Here is a 14,394-nt window from a genome sequence, read left to right on the forward strand (position 1 = left end):
ATTGTGGCTGCCATGGTGTGTATGTTCAGCACACATGTATATGTGCTTTAAGGCTATTTTTGTCAACGTAGGCTGAGATTATGTTGACTTGAATGTGTCGACGTGTCTTGCGGTGCTCGCGGGGATGGAAGTAGAGCAATGAGCCACAATGTCTATGAATTTTTCATCAAAGACAAAGTGGAAGACATTGAGCTGTTGCTTGTGGTGCTTTAGTCAATCATTCTGCTTTATTGCTTAAAATGTAACATTTTGACAGGATTCAATTTAGATGCAACTTCCTTTGTCACCTCGAAATCAATCAGTTACAGGAGGTTATGATACTGCACTAAAGAATGCAACTTGTAATTCAAAATATTCAAATTTATGCCGATGTTTGTTCGTACGACAAAGCTCTACAGCATGGTGTCAACCACGAAATTTTATGTGGCCCACAAAGACAAATTGTGTCAATACTAAAATTACAAATTCTCTTCACTTTAAAAAAAAAAGAGATATCGCTAGCAATGTTTATCAACATTCAACTTTTTAAAATACTTGAACAGTTTTGACTGAATTTCAAAATTAGGTCGACATGACCTGTGACTGAACATACTCGGAAAATCTTTTTAAGAAACCCACGCGAATGTCCACATCATCCGACCAAGCCTTTTGTCTTCCAGCTGGGACGAAAGCAGTTCCATCAGCAGCGGCCTGAGTGACGGCTCGGACAATCTGAGCTCTGAAGAGTTCATCACGAGCCCCACCCTCAACTCACTTCCTTCCACGCCCATCGGCTCCCGCAGAAACTCGGCCGTTGTGGTAAGTGGCGCATGTTCACACTCACACAGTCTCATTAGGTATTCTGTGCACACACACACACACTCATCATTTTGGAACGCTATTAGCGCTTCTAACATTTGAACAGATGCGTTACATCCAATGTGCTAATGTGCAATCTAACAAGTCACTGAAGCTGCGGCAGGGATGTGATGGGACTTAATGTGTAGGGGGATTTTTAGAGAGGGATACAGTGAAGCACATGATTCAGCGTAACCATAGCAACAGTACTGCGGGGGATGCTGAGAGTGCGGCTCTTTGTCTTATCCTGTAAGTGAACGACGGGTCTCGGACCCACGCACGTGCACATCTGCGGTCCGGCATCCGGGTCAGTGAGCTAGAAGAACCTATGAAGCGTCTCTCCCCATGCCTTGTTGCCGGATTCATGGAAACCATTGCCCCCCCCATGGTGGCATCACCATGGCAACCAAGCATCACATCATCATGTGGCCCATATTGTCTGATAGACGCACATTGATTATATTATATTATAATGATCCTGTTTTGTCTGTAAAATGTTCTTACCAATCTTAAACTGCTAGAGACATACTTAGTATTCTCGAAAGTGGGACAAAGGGTGGAGAGAAACAAGTTCATGGGAATGGATTTGCTTATCTTTACATGGTGTCTGCACATTGACTCCATTTCCCCGTGGGGTCTATTAGCTTTTCATAACAAAAGGAATCCAGCTCGATAAAGTGACTGGGAGCAACTGTCACAAAGGAGGTCTTGTCTTTTAACATAAACCGTCGCACTTGTTAATCCTTTGCTTCTTGTTTAACCATCGTATTGTTTCAACGTTGATTGCCGCCCGACTTGTTGAACCAGATTTTCGACAGGTCCGTTGTAACTAACACCTGCAGCTTGGTAGCTGCGTGCTGCCGGAGGTAGATTTTGTTTTGACACTCAAGGATGCGTGGAGTAAATTTGGGATTATGGATATGCTTGACTTCAAGTTCTCGTCGGACTTTTTCAGACATGCAGTGGATATAAAAAGTCTACACACCCCTGTTGGAATGCCGGGTGTTTGTGATTAAGGTTTTTAGTTTAAAAGCTGAGATTTTTTTCAGGTTCAGTGAAAGCAAGGTTCAATTTATATATGTTACTGCTGTGAAGATGTAAAAACAGATGAGCAGATAAGCATTACCAAATACCAAAATATTTTTGCACTTTCTCAGCGTGAAATCTGAGCCTGTTTAGTCGAACATAAATCCGATACACTCGCAGGAAGCTCTGAGTAGAACAATGGTAACATGCCTCCATTTTTTAAAAGTAATTTATGTATTTATTTGCTAGCTTGCTCGCTTATTTATTTAGTGAAAATTGGGTGACTGCAATTTTTAAGTGATCTCACAAAATAATGGAAAAATATTCTCTCACTTGTCTAAAAATATTTCGTACGTCTTTCTAGATGCGCACAGATGCTGAGAAAAGGTCTCTGGTGGAAAGCGGACTTTTGTGGGACAGCGACCATGCCAAACCCAGCCGGAAGAGTTTGGGAAGCGGCACCTACGATACGGGAAGCCTCAAGTCCGAGTCCGACAATAAATGGAAAAAATCCCGGCCGCTGGCGGACGGTCACGAAGGAGTAAAGGGTGAACTGAAGAAACCTCAGACGCTGGTGTATGGCAACGCTTTGAAGAAGGGAAGGAACCCACCGGTGGCAGTCACCTCACCCATCACGCACACGCCTCCCAGTGGGCTCAAAGTGGCAGGTGAGTGCACCCGTGGCTTTCTTTTCTAAGCAGATAAATAAACGGCATTGCTTAGTATTCTGTGTTGCGCCAGTCCCACACCCACACATGGTGACGGACACACTCGCCGTCTTTGTTCACAACACATTCACCCGCAGCTGCAGCCCACCCTCCGGGCCAGTCGTGAGTAGTGCCATGTATCAAACGCCCATCGCCACCCACTCCCTTCCTGACAGCCAACCGTACAGGCGTTGAAAAACCTTTTTGTTTTTTTATTCTTCTTCCCTTTTCCTTTCTTTTTATAGCTGAGCTTGCTGTTGAATCATTCCTAAAAAAAAAATGGATGTGTGTCTGGATGGAACATTCGAGATTGTGTAAAAACTGTCACACTATAAAAAAAAAAAAAAAAATCATTTGCATTAAGGGCTTACAATTGTGGGGATTGTGCAGCTCCTTTTTAAGCACGTCATCTTTGTGCTGTTTATGTTCGGGCACGCGTGTGTGTGTGTGTGTCCCCCACCCACACACACACACACACTGAAAGAACAACAGGATATTAGCCATGCTGTTCTGTGCCTGTCTACATAAGCAGTGGCTATATAAACAGTTTTTTTTTTCTATCCTGTGATTAAATCACCATGAACCAAACTGACCATCTGTAGCGTTTTGTACCAGCTTATTATGTACAATATGTACCTTACAGTTGGTAAAAATAACTCAATCTGTTCATTTGACACAGTTATTTGTGCCTCTGTCATTTTTCCGAATCAAAATAATGACTATATAAAGACAAAAATAGTCTGGACGATTATGTAGAATTGATTGCAGGGCTCTCTTTGGCTGCCGGCACTTGATGTTTTAATACCATTCTTTTCTCCTCAGCTATTTTCTCTCTATCAGGGGGCACTTAGTTAAACGCCCACCTTGGTAAATATAGTGTTTTGCACTGTTTAAAAGAGTTATAAAAAAAACATTGGGGTCCTCATTAGTCATATGAGTTAGTTTTTGTCGAATCCAGCCAAAAATCAGACTGGCTGTAAAATAAAATGACCACCTTCTAGATGAACAACTTTACTTGAAGTGTCACTTTTTTCGCCAGTGTTGATTTCTGTCACCGACATCAACCCATTGCGGCCGAGGACAAAGATGCTTGTTAAGCGGATGAATGTATAACATGTCTCGCATGTCTGCTTTATGAAGTCGGTCGGGTGCCCGCAGCTGGCGCCCATAAAATGGCCAAAGAATTGCTCTCATTCTGCCTGTAAACTTGATTCTTACTGTATGTGTAACCTTGTGGCCGTACAATACATTCAAACTTTCCAGTACATGGCCAATTTTTTTAATTGTGAAAAACGTGACGCTTCATATTGCTAAGCGCAACATCAACTGGGAAATGTGCGTGTGTATTTTGCGGGTTTTCAAAACTGTTAAGTGACTCCAGATGGCCCACGGCTGCACGCCGGTGGGTCTCATTCAACAGCACTTCTTTGACTGTGTTAATGTCTTGTATATAAACCTTCCTAACAACTCTCATTGGATACCAATTGAAAGCACGAGCATTGTTAGCTTTCAATTTCTCTCATTTTTTCACCTCATAACTTTCATGTCAATCCCACTAATTTGCCAACGGGGTCACACGTGACGCGTGGAGTTTTCCTTCAGATGTCTCGTCAACGACAGTTTTGTTTGACAACGTTCCACGGACGTTAGCGGCCGCAGACACGCTTTTGCTAATGTGAGCGGTGGTTTTCCACAGCCGAATCACCGCAGCTGTGACATTCGCATAAACATGACTGGAAAGTGAAGATTTTTATTTTTTTTCGGAGTTGATCGGAATGGAAAAGGCGAGTAAGTGCATGATAAGCATGCAAAGCTGACGCTGGCTGTGAGTCAGGGCACGGTTTCATCAGCTGACAGACTTGTCGGGGTTCAGATAAAATATCACATCCTGATTTGATTCGCTGGGGATTATTCAGCATGAGAGAGACGTTTATTCAGCCTTTTTTTTTTTCTCTACAGGTACAGCGAAGGCAGATGCCAAGCCTTCAGATAAATCTCGATTAGCAGTGAAAAACTCCAGCCTTCAGCGCTCGTCTTCCGACGCCGGGAAAGAGCAGCGCAATGGGAGCGCTCCGAGCGAGCCACGTAAACCTCCATCGGGTCTTGCCAGGCCATCCACCGGAGGGAATTTTGGTTTCAAAAAGCCCACCCCAAATAATAGTTCATCCGCCGTGAGCGCAGGTGGCAACGTTCCCAAGACATCTGGTATTCCTGTCAAACCGGCAGCAGCAGGCGGACGCAAGACGAGTTTGGATGTCTCCAACAGTGACCAGAGTGGATTTTTGTCTCCAAATGCCAGGACGTCCCTCCAGTACCGCTCTTTGCCCCGCCCAGCCAAGACCAGTACCTTGACTCTGACCCGGCCGAGTTCAGCGCGTCTGGTGAGCGCCACCGTGGACGCCGGCTCCGGGCTGACCAAACCTTCCGGCACGGCTCTCCAGGGCCCCAGGCTCAAAGAGCAGACCGGACTTAATCCGGCAGTAGGACTGACTAAAACGGGCGGTCGGGGGATCCCGAGTCCGGTCAATCAAACGGACAGAGAGAAGGAGAAGGAGCGAGCCAAAGCTAAAGCTGTGGTGTCGGACTCGGAGTGTGGAGGCGGATCTTCGAAGGCCGCTCGGGCGCAGGCCGCTACGGAGAACGGAGGAGGGAGGCTGCAGGGGCTCAGACCTCCCAGTGGCAAGAGCACAGATCTGTCATCATCAAACTCACACAGGTGCTTAAGATGCTTTATAATGATTCCCAATCAAAAAAAATATATATAGCTATGACATTTCAGGAAAAAAAAAAATCACCTGTTACTGAAGTCAACCATTCATTCATAAATAGGACTTAATATATGTACATGACATACTGTAAAATGTATACATATTTTTACAACAAAAAAAAAAGCCTCAGTATGAATGAATAGATAAATAAATACAGAAATACAGACATAAATACAAAAATTTAAACGCAAAGTAAAGAAATAAAAGTTATACGTTTTATAATGGAATTCCTATATGTGACATTTGTTTCTTTGTCTCCAGACTGCCTGGCTCACGAGGCCTGACCAAGCCTCCGTCCGTTTCCCATCTGGACAAGCTGAACTCCAACAACCCGGAGGTCATCGCAGCTCCGGACTCCTTGCCTCCGAAGATCCCCCCTTACTCCAAGCTTCAAGAACTCGCCAACTCCACGAGCGGGCCCCGCCTTACCCCCAGCCCCGCCCCTTTGCTCAACGTCAACTCTTCGGCCTGCTTCTCCGGCTCGGGCTTCGGCTTGGGGCCTCGGCAAGTGACTTCTCTAGGGCTGGAGGGCGGCGTCAGGAGCACCTCTCCCCTGCTCTACCCTCGCATGTCTGGTCTGCACCGCAGCATGGAGTCCTTGCCTCTCCAGATGAGCGTGGCTTCAGATCTGCAGCAGAGGGGGCGGGAGAACTCGGTGAGAAGCTACAACAACAGCGAAGAGGAGCGACGTGACGACAAGGGGCCCCCGGCAAGCTGGAGCTCTGGGAATAAAGTATCCATGACAGAGACTGACAGGTGAGACTAAATCAAGTATATATTTCACCTTTTGAGTTATTCTGGAATATAGCGCCATCTAGAGGTTAGCTGTGGCACTGCTTGTGAAGCTGTTCTTGTCTTTTTTATTTCAAAACAATGTTGGGCTTGTCATCTAAGTCATAGTGACCAGTTAAATTCAAGATTTACTCTTTATGTTATTGTTTGATTTCTTCAGTTGTCAGAGGGACAGAAACACTCTGCCAAAGAAAGGTTTAAGGTAAGATAATCCGCTCTTCAACAAAGACGCTTTCCCAGCGTTTGACGAATGAACTCATCGGCAGCGCCTTTGTCCTCTCGCTGTAGTTTCAGCAGTGCCTCCCATGTTGACTTTGATGGAAAGGAGAAAGGAGAGAGGAGACACTCGCATAGTATTCTCAGCATGAGCGACTCGCTCACTCTTCCCATGTCTTCCTCGCCGACCACGTCCTTGCACCGCTCCACCATTAACAGTACAGGTGTGTCTAGCTCATTTGATTTATTTTCCAAATATATTGTATTGATACGCTAAAATTCAGCAACCACTTGCACAATCCAGATGGATCTCAGAAGCTATGCCAAATATTTTGCTTTCAAATTTTTATCGTACATGCAAACATCGCCATTAATGCGTAAGTGACCATCTCTCACCTCGCCAGTGCCAAGCCCGCTTGGTGGACCTCCAAGGATGACTCGGTCCAACAGCATCCCAACACAAGACGCGTCCACCGAGCTTTACGCGGCGTCTCCGCTAGGAAGCACGTTATCGCTGGCCGAACGGCCCCGCAGTTTAGGAATGGTTCGCTCTGGATCCTTTAGAGACAAGGAGATGAATGATGAAGGTAAGACAACATGTAATATATATATTTTTAAATTCATTATTTATTTATTTATTTATTTTTTCAGTTCACGGGTCTGTGATCTCTTTGGCGTCCAACGCCTCGTCATGCTACTCGTCGGTGAGTGGCAATGCCATTCATTCGCAGGTAGCTACAAATGAGTCAGCTCTTCCTCCTCCTCTTCTTCCTCTCCCTTTCCTCTCTTCCTTCTTCCGTCTTTTGCTAACCTCTCCACTTTTCTTCCCACTGCAACCAAAGGCAGAGGAAAGGATACAGGGCGAGGTGCGTGTTGCTTTCGCTTCTCTGTCACTTGCCTTCCTTTCCCTGTTGTGTGATGTGAAGAAATTGTGTTTGTTAAAAATGAGCCGTATTTGGAAAAAAACATGTTGTTTTTTTCCCCTTCAGCAAATTCGAAAGCTGAGAAGAGAATTGGAGTCTTCCCAGGAAAAGGTGTCAAATCTGACCACGCAGCTGTCAGCCAATGTAAGTTACACCCAAGATGATTTTTTTCGAAATAAAAAAATTAAAATTCTACTGTGTATCACACATTTCCTGGAAATTGAATAGCCAACTGAGTTTAGTATTTACACTTCAAAAAAAATCTGATTTGTAATTTTGGAGTTTAAAGCTGTCATTTTAATTGGAACTTTAAAATATAAATTGTCAACATGTATGCAAGCAACGTTAGTAAGAACAACAAAGCAAAGAAATTGTTATCTCCAAAAACAAAATTGACTGATTTCTTTAAGTTGCGGGACAAGGCACAGGTAGTTCTGTAAAGTCATATTGTTCAAAATGCAGGAAAGACAAACCCTAAAATAATAAAATAGGGAAAACTTGATGTTTGACCTTGAGAATGAGCATTTTGATGGTGATCTTTTTCAAACAGGCAAACCTGGTGGCCGCCTTTGAGCAAAGTCTTGCCTTAATGACAACCCGACTGCAGAGCCTGTCAATAAGTCACGAGCAGAAGGTAACCGACAACACACACAAGCATGAATTCCAGCTGTATCAGAAAACTAAATGAACTAGCTTGCCCAAGCATATTTCAGGGGGGATCCAGTGCCCTCGCGGCCCCCCCGTCTAACTCCGCCAGTGGCACTGAGCCAGCGTCAGCATCTTTGGCGGCGTGCAGCGAAGTGACTTTAATGACAGCCTGCGGCAAGGAGGAATGCGGCTTGGGGGCCCTCGCCGCAGTTACGCTGTGATCAAGGGAAAAGGGGATCAGTCAAAGAAAAAGCTCAGTCAAGCCTCAATCATTTTGCGTGCGCATTCCGACATTCTCCTCCCGTCGTAGGGCGGCACGGAGAGAGTGTGAATAAAGCCATCCCAGCCGGCGGGGCTGTCGGCTGTCTGTGTGTTTAAATGCGAGGAGTCTCTCGCGGCGTTTCACGCCTTGCCGCTTCCGCTCAAAGGCTCGTCTCGAGCGCTCCGGAACGATCTTTTGTTGTCGGTGCCAACGCGCTGACCTGCGCCGGTCCATCCAGGAGCGCAATCTCCGTAACCTTGAGGAGACGCAGTGCACCACGGATGACTTGAGCGCACAATAAGCAGCACTGTATGGGGCTTGAGCTTTGAAGTCGTCCCATTTTCAGGGTCAAGCCTCCCACTGTTTGTTTTTATTACAAGAAAAACACCAGACATTCCTCCTCCTACAGGAATCTTTCCCCCCCTCCCCCTCTGTACAGGACTCTGAGCTGATGGAGTTGCGCGAGACCATCGAATCGCTGAAGGCCAAAAATGATGAGGCGCAGGCCGTCATACACGTAGCCTTAAACCACCCAGATAACGATAAAGGTGAAGACATTGATTGTGATGACTTCCTCTGCACTTTTTCTGATGAGTCCCCGTGTTTTCCTCAGACGGGCGTATGCGTCGCCAGAACTCGTGTGAAAGCATCTCCAGCCTCAACAGTCTGACCAGTTTGTCAAGTGTAGGCAGCTTGAAGGACCAGGATGCCAAAAAGAAGAAGAAAAAGAGCTGGGTAAGAAAGAACACCGCTTGTTATGTTTGCTTTGAATGACTCGATAATTATTTTTTCTTTGACCCGTCTCTCTGTAGTTGAGAAGCTCCTTCAACAAAGCCTTCAGCATCAAGAAAGGCCCCAAAACCTGCTCAGACATTGAAGAAATCGTCACACCTGACTCCTCCGCTCCAAACTCACCAAAGATGCTTCACGAAGGAGCGGATTCAGGAGAGAACGTGTCCCTCAAAACGTCCACGTCCGACATCTCCTCAAAGTAAGAGTTGACATTGAAACTCGGGATTGATTTCATTTTTGACAAACCCGTCGCGGTCGTTCCAGGATCATCGGGATAACCGAGGAGGACGAAGGCGGCGAGAGGGCCGTGTCGGAGCTCCGCTCGGAACTGTGGGAGAAAGAGAGGGAGCTGACAGACATCCGACTGGAGGCTTTAAATTCCGCTCATCAGCTGGAGCAACTCCGAGACGCTATGGACAACATGGAGGTTCGCTTGTTCCCCCCCTAACGAGGCTCCACACAACTTTTTTGTTATTTCATTCCCGCTTGTATTCCAGTCAACAGTGGAAAGCCTGAAAGCGGAGAACGATCATCTGAAAATCGGAAGTCACGGTCCCACCTCATCGGCATCGCAGCCTTCGGGGTTGGCCTCTTTCTTGGGGACATCGCTGAGACAGCCCATGTCCCTCACTAAGTCCTTCAGCCTGAGTCTGAATGATTCCAAAGGTCCAGGCAAGTGACAGCCACGCAAACTTGACCCGTTTCTAGCGGCCTCTACTGGCCCTTGAGGGGTTGCGCAAGTGTACCTAATATTTTGCCTATATGCTGAATTTGTTTTCGTCCTCTGTCCTTCAGACATGTCTTCAGGCAACATGTTAGGCTTATCCACTCAGCCAGCAGAGGTGTCCGCGCAAGTTCTAGTTTGCTTTACGGATCCAGCTGAGGTAAACACACATTTTTTGTGTGCTTCATTTTGAATAGTTGAGAAATTGCGCCCCCTGTCTTTCTGTAGGAGCATAAACAGCTGCAGGAACATTACCTGGGATCGGTCACGATCGGCGAGAAGACCGAATGGGCCTATCTGGACTCCATGATAGCCAAGACATTCAGAGTAAGTCCGTGCAGGTCGTGTGTCACTGTTGTGGGGTTTTCTCGATGTGCTGAATTTTGGGGTCTTTGTTGCTCAGGAGTACCTCACTCAAGTGGACCCGACAGCCAGCCTGGGTCTCAACTGCGATTCGCTGCACATGTATGAGCTGAGCCAAGGAGCAATCAGGGTCATAGGAGGAGACAAACCTCACGCCTCACCGCATCGATGTCTCAGTGGCAGTCCGCCTTGCATTTTTGTGACCTTGAAAGGTTAGGAGCTCAAACGTTGACGAGGCAAAAGGGGAATAAGATTCAATAATTCAATCCATTTGAGTATTGTAGAAAAGTTTCTTTATTTTGCTAGTTAAATGTGTTATAGTTAAATATACATGATTCCATTAGAATGTACTGCATGCAAGTTAAATACAAATTTTAGCTGGATTCAAGTTAGTTTGTAAAATTTGAACTGTAAAAGTTAAATGCAATTGAACTGTAATTTTAAAAAAAACTCCACAACGTACATCATGCAGTTTGAATAATTCCGCAATTCCTCACTTGCCGCTAGAGGGAGACATACACTTTGTTTTCACTTTACATTGCAACAGATTTTGTTTTCGGGGGCGGGGCTATTTCCCTTCTGGCTTTTATCGGCTTAATAAATGCCCTTTTATATTTACCCATCAGGTCTTGAAGAACAAAGTGTGGACTCCCTGGTATTCGAGACCCTCATTCCCAAGCCCATGATGCTGCATTACATCAGCCTTCTGCTAAAGCACCGGCGTCTGGTCCTCTCCGGGCCCAGCGGCACAGGGAAGACTTACTTGGCCCAGCGTCTGGCCCACTACCTCATGCAGCGCAGCCACAACAACTTACCTGAAGGGGACGGCGAGCCTTCCCTCGTAGGCCGCGGCGCCACCGTCTCCTTCAACATGCATCGGCAGACGCAAAAGGTAAGCTAGCTCATAGTTGAAGAAAGTGGCCAAAGGAAAATGACGCTTCATCTCACCGTGACTTGCCCCCACAGGAGCTGCAATTGTACCTGTCCAATCTAGCCAATCAGATCGACCGACAGAGCTGCAGCGAGCTTCCGCTGGTCGTGATCATCGACGACATCGGTGACGCCGCCGTCGTCACCGAGCTCATCAACGGCGCGCTCACCTGCAAGTATCATAAATGGTGAGTTGTTTCATTGAGCCAAAGAAAGAAGATTGGCGAGTAAAACACGGTTTGTCTGGCTGTTTCAGTCCTTACATCATCGGAACGACTAATCAACCCGTGAAGATGTCATCCAACCATGGACTGCACCTCAGCTTCAGGTTAGCACCAAGTCGGAAAAAACATGTCAATCCGAACACATCATTGTGATTTTTTTTTTTGGGTGGAATATGAATTAAACAGACATTTTTGAATCTGTTCATCTGTTTCTTTTTTCCATTATCAGTGGGTGGCCATTTTGACACTTGCTGTTGTCTGAAAATGACATCACAGGGCTCCTAACAACCATGTGGGACGTTCACAAGATGAACCCTTAGGCACTGTCATGTCACTTTTGAGTTTGCAGCAAGTGGCAAAATGGCCACCACACTCCATGGATGAAAACATTCCTTTTCGACAAACATAAAATCAGAATAGCAAGTTGTGCGGGGGGGCGCATAGTAACATGTTATTGTGAAGACATATTTGACTTAACTTCATATTAGTCTTCCACCTCGTCCACAGGATGCTTTCTTTCTCTAACAATGTGGAGCCAGCCAATGGCTTCCTCTTGAGGTACCTCCACCGTAAAGTGGTGGAAGCCTACCAGAAGAAAGAGCATGACGCGTCGCAGCACCAGGACCTCCTCTGCGTTCTAGACTGGGTCCCCAAGCTCTGGTACCACCTCCACACGTTTCTGGAGAAACACAGCACTTCGGATTTCCTCATAGGTAAGACATGACACTTTCACTAAACGCTAAAGCACCATTTAGTGGTCGACAGTGGAACTAACGGCTTGAAAAAAAAAACAGGACCACAAACCTGTAACCTGCTTTGACCCAGCAATTGTGTCATTCCCACATCAGGTCCTTGCTTCTTCCTCTCATGCCCCGTGTCAGTGTCCGAGTTCAGAAAGTGGTTCATTGACCTGTGGAACCACTCCATCATACCATACCTTCAGGAAGGAGCCAAGGACGGCATCAAGGTGAGCACACACGCAACAAATGCAGTCATTCCAACATGCTTACGAGTTTGGTTGTCCAGGTGCACGGTCAGAAGGCGGTGTGGGAGGATCCTGTGGAGTGGGTGAGAGGAACCCTCCCTTGGCCCGGCGCACAGCAGGACCAGTCCAAGCTCTATCACCTTCCGCCACCAAGCATAGGACTGCACAACGAAGAGAAGAAACCCCCCAAAGACACGCCTCCACCCAGCACTTTGGAGTCCGATCCCCTGGTGAGTTTTTCCCCTCAATGAGATCCGCACAAGAACTTCAACTTGACTGTGTGCCTTCCCTATTCAAAGATGATTATGCTGCTGAAGCTGCAGGAGTCGGCAAACAGCGTCGAGTCGCCGGAGCGAGACGGCAGCCCGCATCCACTTTGAGGAGAAACTTCAACGATAATACCTTGCCTCAGCAAAAACAAACTTTGCAAGTCGGAGCGATCACGAGATGTTTTTTTTTTTTCGTCCACAAGCACGAAGACCAGTCCGGACTTGTGTCTCTCCCCATTCTGGGTGCTTGCTCAACGCCAAAATTGCACTTTATTTCCAATTTGTGAGAACTGGACTTGAACGTGTCAAAGGAGAATCTTGCAGTTAAGCAGTAATACCGCTAGGTGGCAGCAGCAGCTGCTTCCACACCACAGCGTAAATCAAAACATGCGCATCAACCTCAACCTGGATTGTAAAGGCACAGAACAAAAAAAAAGTGCTTGTTTATTTAACCCAGACGATTCTTGTTGCCGTTTGAAAACTCTTTTTTGTGATAGATGCATCTTTTGTAGGATTTTCTACCAAATCATCTTCACTAATAATCAGCCATGTGCAGCAAATATTGTCTCATTTCATACTTGGAGTCCCAAAACCAAACGAGTGCTTCCGCTCTTGCTGCTTTGACATTTCTTTTTCACGGATTAACAACTGGAAGTCTCCTTTTTCTTTTGCCCATTTTTTATGATAACCATAAGGAAGTGGCCCCCCCCCCCCCATGAGATCTTCCATGTTCTTGTACTTTGCAAACATGGTGCTGACGTAAATTGGAGACGCGATGCCTACGTCTGCCTGTGCCTGAAAGCCCCGATTGGCCTGAAACCAACCGCCTTTGTGTCGCTTGAATGCACCACCCCGAGGCCTCCGTTTAAAATAAGTTATCATAAGAAGCGGCTCATCACGATTATGGTTCGAACATTTGGTTAGTCAGGTGGAAGACGAATGGGCTGCTAAGATGTGTGTGATTTCATGAGTGGAAAAACTGGACAAGTAGTTGAAGAAATGTTTGCAGATGACATCATGGTTGCCATTTTTCCGTGTTTCCCAAAGCTTTTACTTTGATTGGACCTATCACGTTTGTTAAAAAAAAAAAAGGAAAGAAAACGTTCCTCTTTTCACCTTGTTTTTAAAAACTTTTCTTATGCAAATATTTGTAAATATTTATTTCTCTTTTGTACATGACATCACAGTTGTACACATTGTAAATAGCCAGTGCATCTGCGACAACAATCCTGAAAAAGAGTGGAAATGAAAATGCTAACGGTTCTGATTTTAAAGTTTGTACGGCATGTTCCCGTAAGCGCATTACATCGAGCTCCGGACAACAAAGTCATGTCGTTCTACGTTTGGTTTTTAGACCTGTGACGTGTTGTCCACTTGAGAGGCAACATTTCCCCCCCCCCCCCCCCCCCCCCCCCCCCAGCGTGCCTGTTTTAAGTTAAGTATTTGTTTGCCACATATAATAAATCATATTTACATTTAAGGTTATATTGACATTTTCAAGTTGGAAGCATATTCATGAAGAATAAAGCTGTCTTCCCTTTTATTTTGTTGTGCTGATCTTTTCAGGAGGACTCGTGGTACAAGCACTCGTGATTGACAAGCCATTACGCAATAGAAAACATTTATTTTGAGGTTTTTTTTTCTGGGGTGTGGTGCCGCACATGCCAGGCACTGGCCCTGAGTAGACACATTTATATATGGACATTATTTGAAGGGCAGGGATAATTCCTGTTTTTATGTATCAGTGTTAAGAAAGTTCATTTTCTGTGCAGACTAATTCAAATTTTAAATTTGTTCACTTTGTATTTCATTATTGAAATTTTATGAACCAAGTTCATCGTTCCAAAATTGAAAGGTTCATAGTTCTTCTCCCTGATCAAAAAAAATAAAAAGGTTGCTGCAAGCTTTTTTGTAAAAAAAAAAAAAAA

General features: G+C 45.7%; 1 protein-coding gene across 9 annotated transcripts in view; it reads left to right on the forward strand.

Moving 5' to 3' along the window:
* The window catches only part of nav1a (neuron navigator 1a), a 53,299-nt gene extending 39,290 nt beyond the window's left edge, over positions 1–14,009 (forward strand). For 5 of the 9 annotated variants that reach the window (XM_088359300.1, XM_088359329.1, XM_088359339.1 and 2 more), the window contains 26 exons: positions 660–798; positions 2,228–2,531; positions 4,530–5,286; positions 5,600–6,094; positions 6,291–6,332; positions 6,419–6,570; positions 6,751–6,933; positions 6,998–7,077; positions 7,189–7,212; positions 7,336–7,413; positions 7,820–7,903; positions 8,589–8,727; positions 8,793–8,914; positions 8,992–9,170; positions 9,236–9,398; positions 9,469–9,643; positions 9,767–9,855; positions 9,924–10,022; positions 10,099–10,270; positions 10,685–10,950; positions 11,025–11,176; positions 11,245–11,316; positions 11,720–11,925; positions 12,061–12,179; positions 12,239–12,427; positions 12,497–14,009. In XM_088359300.1, coding sequence (XP_088215426.1) covers positions 660–798; positions 2,228–2,531; positions 4,530–5,286; positions 5,600–6,094; positions 6,291–6,332; positions 6,419–6,570; positions 6,751–6,933; positions 6,998–7,077; positions 7,189–7,212; positions 7,336–7,413; positions 7,820–7,903; positions 8,589–8,727; positions 8,793–8,914; positions 8,992–9,170; positions 9,236–9,398; positions 9,469–9,643; positions 9,767–9,855; positions 9,924–10,022; positions 10,099–10,270; positions 10,685–10,950; positions 11,025–11,176; positions 11,245–11,316; positions 11,720–11,925; positions 12,061–12,179; positions 12,239–12,427; positions 12,497–12,577 — 4,561 coding nt within the window. In that variant the 3' untranslated portion in view covers positions 12,578–14,009. The remainder of the gene's footprint in view (positions 1–659; positions 799–2,227; positions 2,532–4,529; positions 5,287–5,599; positions 6,095–6,290; positions 6,333–6,418; positions 6,571–6,750; positions 6,934–6,997; positions 7,078–7,188; positions 7,213–7,335; positions 7,414–7,819; positions 7,904–8,588; positions 8,728–8,792; positions 8,915–8,991; positions 9,171–9,235; positions 9,399–9,468; positions 9,644–9,766; positions 9,856–9,923; positions 10,023–10,098; positions 10,271–10,684; positions 10,951–11,024; positions 11,177–11,244; positions 11,317–11,719; positions 11,926–12,060; positions 12,180–12,238; positions 12,428–12,496) is intronic. The other 4 variants (XM_088359312.1, XM_088359349.1, XM_088359311.1 and 1 more) reach the window with 3 other exon arrangements.
* Positions 14,010–14,394: the final 385 nt, after the last annotated feature.

Source organism: Syngnathus floridae, chromosome 2, assembly GCF_059516105.1.
Source record: "Syngnathus floridae isolate MCC-2025c chromosome 2, RoL_Sflo_1.0, whole genome shotgun sequence".
NCBI classification, from domain to species: domain Eukaryota; kingdom Metazoa; phylum Chordata; class Actinopteri; order Syngnathiformes; family Syngnathidae; genus Syngnathus; species Syngnathus floridae.